At 35.2% G+C, this 6,713-nt stretch overlaps 1 protein-coding gene across 1 annotated transcript; it reads left to right on the top strand.

Annotated features, from left to right (window-relative positions):
- Window positions 1-399: 399 nt before the first annotated feature.
- Window positions 400-6,448, top strand: LOC111712042 (toll-like receptor 6). Its single transcript, XM_023486548.1, has 7 exons — window positions 400-498; window positions 818-874; window positions 929-999; window positions 1,441-1,512; window positions 2,311-2,416; window positions 2,738-2,789; window positions 5,860-6,448. Exons 2-7 carry the CDS (start codon window positions 821-823, stop codon window positions 5,970-5,972), a joined length of 468 nt encoding a protein of 155 aa, XP_023342316.1. The 5' UTR covers window positions 400-498; window positions 818-820; the 3' UTR covers window positions 5,973-6,448.
- Window positions 6,449-6,713: the final 265 nt, after the last annotated feature.

The raw sequence follows: 6,713 nt of genomic DNA, 5'->3' as shown, positions 1-6,713 counted from the left end.
AATCATTTAATTAAAAAACTAAATATCAGCAACAATCCATAATCAGAAAGGGAAGAATACGACATTTGATGAATTCTTTCGATGTATGTTTAACTGTATGAATTTAGAAGATATCCATGAAAGACAAAAATCTATGAATCTAGAAGATATCCATGAAAGACTAAAATCTATGAATCTAGATGATATCCATGAAAAACTAAAATTCATGAATCTAGAAGATATCCATGAAAGACTAACTATGAAACTAGAAGATATCCATGAAAAACTAAAATTCATGAATCTAGAATATATCCATGAAAGACTAAAATCTATTAATCTATATATAGAACATATTCATGAAAGACTAAAATTTATGAATCTATGAAATGTCCATGAAAGACTTGCTATTAATCTAGAAGATACCGAGCCCCTGTGATTGACCGGCCTCCTCCCTACTACGACGTATTTGTCTCCTATAGTGAGAAGGATAGTGAATGGGTCCACCAGCACCTCCTCAAGGAACAATTCACAGACTAGATTCACTTTAAGCTTTAATTAAAGGGACCTGATAGTGTTTTAGACTTTGACTGTTTCAAGTGTGTACAATAAACTTTTTTGTTGTTCAATTCTGTCGATGTATACAGTATACAATACTTTTTTCAATGGAGTTTTTTTCAACGTAGTGTATTTTTCAATAGAGTTTTTTTGATGGAGTTTTTTTCAATGGAGATGACTGTCACCTTGGAGTTTTTTTTCAATGAAGTTGATTTTTCAATGAACTTTTTTAATGGAGTTTTTATAAATTTGATTAATTTTTACGTTGAGTTGGTCTTAACAGGAGATGGAGCAGAGCCCTCCAATTCTAAACATCTGCGTTCATCAAAGAGACTTCAAGGTAAATATAATCTTTTTTTAAAATTTTAGATCAAATTCTTTTTGTTTTGTTTAGATTGGAGTTTCAGTTATAGAGAATATAGTGGAATCAGTGGAAAACAGTAAAATGTTTCTCCTTATACTTAGGCAATCAACAAAAACTGGCTTAAAAAATATTTAAAATTATTATTTTTAAAAAAGTATAATTTCACATTCAGTATCAAAGGTCTTTTCCTTGACTGTAGAGTACATTTTTGGTTGAGTTAATAGGGTTTCAATTATTTGTATATTTTAATGCATTCAGAGGGGTTCATTTTCAAGAAAAATCTTTCTCCCTTTCTGAAATTACTCACAAAGGATAAGATTTCAGAGACGATTGTACGGAAATTTCACTGTCAATTTTAAGACTTAATTAAACCTTGAGATCTTCCTTTGATATGAGTTTTAGTCTTCAGGTCGTCTTTACAGTCTCATCCTTTTAATCATGCTAATCCCGTGATAGAAGGGTCACAAAACCACGAAAGGGATTGTTAGATGTATATATTATAGAGTTGATAACGATTTCTAATTTGTTGAATAATCCCTTAGCAACGGTTTCCTTGAGAGTAGATGGTGCAGGTTTGAAACCTATGTGGCCACTCATCTACTCAGAGACAATATGTAAGTTTTTAAAGGGACTGTAAGCTTAATTTTAAGTGAGCGTGTGTAATTCCCGATTCACAACGGTACCTTTAACCGCTGTGTCTGATCAAGTATAAATTAGAATATCAGTGTTTCCTCTACAAAAGTAACTTGCGTTGCACATTTCTACTGTGCAGTAAAACGTATAGTAAATATCATAATGTAACAGTTTTAAACCTAGAAAAACGACACTATCTTCCACATAATTGACACTTCAAGGTTTCAATGTTAGCGTAGTTATTCGAGCATTGCCATGTCTTTGAAATTATACTTACAGTCTATTAAAGGATTTTGTTAACAGTTATTTTCAAAGTTTGAAAGTAGGTTTCTGTTTTCTTTCCATTCATTTCCTTCACGTATCCTGATCCTTCCTGGTCTAATTTATTTTGTTGAAATGATTTCTTATGAGAAGGAATCTAGGCATAATTTCAAGAAAACTTCTATTTAAAAAGTTGTTTCCAACCTTATCTCTGAATAACAATACACAGAAATTGTCGTTTGTTTTAAAAAGTGCCCATTTCTGCAAATTTCACTTATCGTCTCTTCATGCATGAATTGCAAACCGAGAAACAACAACAGAAAATAATATTCTAAGTTAAAAAAAGAAAAGGCAAAGGTTTATAATAAAAAAAACGTGTGGCGCCCTGCTACCTTCCGAGAAATCAAAACAAGAATTTTCGCAGCATAAGAGTTAGAAAACAGCCGAAATCAACTTTACATGGCATTCATCTAATAGTTTGTAAATCCAAATATTTCTGTAAATAAATATGTTTTTAGGGACGATATTGTTGTCATCATGAAGGAGGTTTTGAACCTAAATCCTGATAAAAATATTAGTTTTCTTATCCAGACGAAAACCTATCTTGAATACTCAGAAACACAGGAAAAATAGATCTTTTGAAACAACTTTACAATTTATTATTTTAATAAGATAATCAAAATATGCGGACTTTTTTATATTTGACCCAAAACTACCCCCTGGTTCCTTTTGCCTATGCCCCGCTGCTCTTCCTTCCCCTATGAATTGCTAATTTTTTGGCACGTTAATAAAGGAAATAAGTCTTTGCCACAAACTCCCCATATCCCTATAACTGTGAAACCGGAATTTTTCTTTTTAATTGATTTTCGATAATAAAAACATTGAAATAATATGAAAATTATTTAGTTAACAATATTTTTTGTTCTTATGGATCATATTTTTAAGGAGTTTTGGAATAGATTAAAATATTCTATTTGCAAGCATAAAACTTCGAAAGGTAAAGAAATTTTGTTTAACTTATTTCTTTTACCAGCTAAAGCATCAGTGAGGGGGCGGAGAGTTCTGGCAACTTCAAGTAGAAAATGACGATAGAAGTTGATCATACCTAGGAACCTCTGAGAATGGGGTTGGAGTAGAAGGGCATCAACATGTTTGATTGCGGAGAGAAGCAATGCCAGAAGGAGTTATCTTGTGACCTAGGTATTCAATCTCTTCCTGCGCAATACTGCATTTCTGAAGGTTTAGAGAACAAAACTGTTCTGTACGAGGAGGTGAAGCAATACACCAAGGTGTTTCAGGTTCTTCAGGTGGGTCATTCTGTTTGTACTTGCCACTAAGACGTCATCCAAGACAAAAACAAGTGGTAATCCTCTAAAAAGGCGTCAGAATGGCGGTCTGTGGGTCCATGGGAACCTGATGATAACCTTTCACTAGGTCCAGTTTGGAGAAAACTGTGCAACCTTTCAAATTGTTTGTAAAATCAGGAATGTTTTACAGAGAGTGCCAATGACCTAGTAACATTGTTCAATCAGTGGTAATTGCCGCATGAACGCCAGGAATCGTCTGGTTTGAGAACTATATGAAGAGGAGAGGCCCAGGGACTATCGAAGCATTGAATAATTCCAGCTGCTTGCATCTTTTGAAACTGCTTTGGCATCTACAATTTCAACTGATCTAAATAGCGGGGGCGGGCATGCAAGGGTTAACCCTCTGTCTTGATCACATGTTCCACATGGTGGCCTGGCAGTTGACCAGGTAGGCAAGGTTTCTCAGCAGTATGGAACTCTTCCAACAAGGTGGGAACGTCAGGGGCTAGTTTGAAAACTGATGGGACGGCGGTATTGTCGGTTGAATTCACTGGAGGAGGAGACGTTACAAATCAGATGGTTGGAGAACCTGGCGTTTGGTGGGGTCAACCAGGAGGTCAAACTCAGCTAGAAAATCTGCTTCTAGAATAGAATGGTCTACAGTGGCAAACAGAAACAGAAACTGAAAACGGCAGTTACCAAAATGTAGAGGAATGACTCTTATAGATCCCCAAGCTTTAGCCACTATGAGAAGGTGGGGTCCATTGGGTTTTGCTCAGGTGGCGGAAACATCATGTGTGTGTGTCTGTACCAAAAGAGTGTGTGTCAGTTTACTGTACCAAAGGTTTGTACTGTAGGTTTATACAGTACGTAAGAATCTTGGGATTTGTACAGTCTAGGAGAGTACATTTGTTTATTGTTAATTGTTTACTTAAACATATGTTTAATATACATGTAATATATTATTTACATATTTAAGTCAACACTATAAAGCCAAATTTTCATGCAAAGAATATAATTTTATTAAAGTTTACAATAAACTACTCGTTATTAAAATTTAATTATAATCGACGACATTGTTCTACAATTTCCTTGACTGTAGTCATGTTGTGTGTCTGTACCAGAAGAGTGTGTGTCAGTTTACTGTACTGGTCTGCAAAGCAGTGGGACTGGCTTTCTCTTGCCGGACCAGCGCCATTTCCTTTCCCTTTATTCCTGTTCCCTGGTTTTGCTGAGGAAGGGTGTGGGAAAACTGAGCGTGAAGCTTCAGTATCCACCAGGAACTCACGGTTTGTAAGCTCATCACATAGGTATAAAAGGTAGCCGCCGACAGGAAGATTGTTTAATTCCTCTTTCTCCTGTCGGCTCTGGAGTTTCCCTGTATGCAGGGTTTACGGCTGTTATTGACTAAGGAACCAAAACGTTTGTAGAAATAACATTCTCCCAGACCAGCAGGACCTGGAGTTTGGTTGTGGTGAGCAGGAGAAATGTTGCCACATTCATGGATGCATTCTCAAGTCTTGAGCATGAGCTGGAGATGTAGCAGCAGCAGCAGGAATAGAATCAGCTCTTTGTGCCCTACGAGCATCCCAAAACATATCAGCATGCAATGCCATTTCACTGGGGGCCTTGATCTCCCTGGCATCCAGGTGATCCCTCATCTCAACTTGTAACCTCTCAAGAAACAGACCTAAGAACAGGCTGCCAGGAACATCGCATCCATTAGTGCCGTAGGACAATGATCAACCAAGGCATTGTGATGAATGACTTTGTTTACCCTCTACCAGTGTAAAAGTGTGAGCAACTTGGCCTTCAAATCCTCATAAGGGTTGGAGGATGAGGATTAGGAGTTTATTATCAGTCCACTGACGGAAATTATGATACTCCGGGGAGTTTCTGAATGATGTGGTCAAACTAGGTACGAGATAGTGTGATCTGAGCGTTCCGTAACATCAACTCGTGAAGGAACCAGAGGTTGGGATCTTCAAACCAAAAGTCAGGAAGTTTGATGGTAACCTTGGTGACATACTGGGTGACAGCCAGGGCCAAAGATTCCCAAAGACTAATTGTTCAGAGTCGGAGATTCACAGCTGATTGTTCAAAGACGGGGTCACCAATTTAGAGTCTATGAGGACTGTCTCTAATGAAAACAAGAAATAATGATCCAGTATAGATTTTATCTAAACAGAACAGGGTTCAAGATCAATCTAATATCACACGAGTTGAGAACGTAATGATTCTTTTGGTTTTGTTTGGAAAATATCTGAGGCCAGACCTGTGGGAATATTATCTTCCACAAGATTATACTTTTTAAAAAATTTAATACCGACATCAGTTGAGTGACGTTACCTTAACCTTTGAATTTTTTTAGTAGTAATTTTGATTATAATTCTTCTTCTTCTTTTTACCTTATTTTCATTAATATTATTATCTGTAAAACAAGCTCTTTGCTTATACATATGTGTATATATGTTAGCTATAGCTGGCCAAATGACTGGACCGAATGGGCTGACATTTTTAGAGGAAACTTTTGAGTACCCCTGGGGGTAACAAAGACTAAAAAAATTCGAAGTAAATTTTTTTCAAAATTTGATTTTAAAAAATTCCATGGGCACTTTAGCTAGTTATTATTATTATCATTATTGTCATTACAATTATGTTTTTCTTAATTGATCATTATCTTATTTATTTATGTTTATAATATTATTGATATTTACCTATGATTAATATACTTGATTTCATATCAATATTTTTTGTTAGGTCTACCCTCTCATCCGTCCAATCCTAGGAACCAATCCAGGCTCACCTATCAAGCAGATAACCCGGACACATCCAGTCAATTAAACGAATATCAAGAAGTTACAAAATTATGAATATTTGTTGAAGAACATGAGTGAATTTATTTTAAAATTCTTGCTGATGAGTCATGCAATAGATTCAAGATTTAAGCAGATAGATTAAAGGGTATCATGCATTGATTAATAACAATACAGATAGAACACTATTTACAAGATTTAGGGGTTTTTTATTCACAATAACCCTGAGATAGAAGCCCTAAGGAGTTATGTGTGTGCTGCGTTGAATTACAAGACAGAGAGAGAGAGAGCCTGTTCTAACTCCTTCATGGGCTTCTGCCTCAGGGTTATTGTGATTTGTGAACGAAAAAACCCTAAATCTTGTAAAGACGATGTCTAGTATTCTATCTGTATCATTATTAATCTATGGTATCGTGTCAATTCATCAAAATGTATATTTATAATTAATTTAGATTTATTTCGTACACAAACTGATAAAATGGTACAATATTATGATAAAAATAGTAACAAAATAAAGTTTAGAAATATTTAAATAGTTTTTAGTCAGTACATAAAAAGTTAATCATGGACCATGGTTGAGATATCAATATTCACAAAATTGTTAAAGGGAGTGACAGACTATAGACATGGTATGATGGTAGTTGAGCTGAGAATGCAGTATCACAGAAAAAAATTTTAGGATGCATTTGATGCAGATAAGACGTTTTACGGTGTATAGTTGATGAGTAAGTATTTAAAATTCTCCATTTTGGAGGATAAATTTTGAGAAGATTTTTTTAATTTATTCCATTACTTCTA

This window comes from Eurytemora carolleeae, unplaced genomic scaffold (genome assembly GCF_000591075.1).
Source record: "Eurytemora carolleeae unplaced genomic scaffold, Eaff_2.0 scaffold130, whole genome shotgun sequence".
Lineage (NCBI taxonomy): Eukaryota > Metazoa > Arthropoda > Copepoda > Calanoida > Temoridae > Eurytemora > Eurytemora carolleeae.
This window is presented reverse-complemented; position numbering and strand designations above follow the sequence as displayed.

Excerpts from the sequence above, each read along its gene's own strand:
- LOC111712042 (XM_023486548.1), top strand. The coding sequence starts at position 821 with ATGGAGCAGAGCCCTCCAATTCTAAACATCTGCGTTCATCAAAGAGAC. Across the intron at positions 1,000-1,440 it reads ATGTTTCTCCTTATACTTAG|CAACGGTTTCCTTGAGAGTA; the intron begins GCAATCAACAAA and ends ATAATCCCTTAG. Across the intron at positions 1,513-2,310 it reads CATCTACTCAGAGACAATAT|GGACGATATTGTTGTCATCA; the intron begins GTAAGTTTTTAA and ends ATATGTTTTTAG.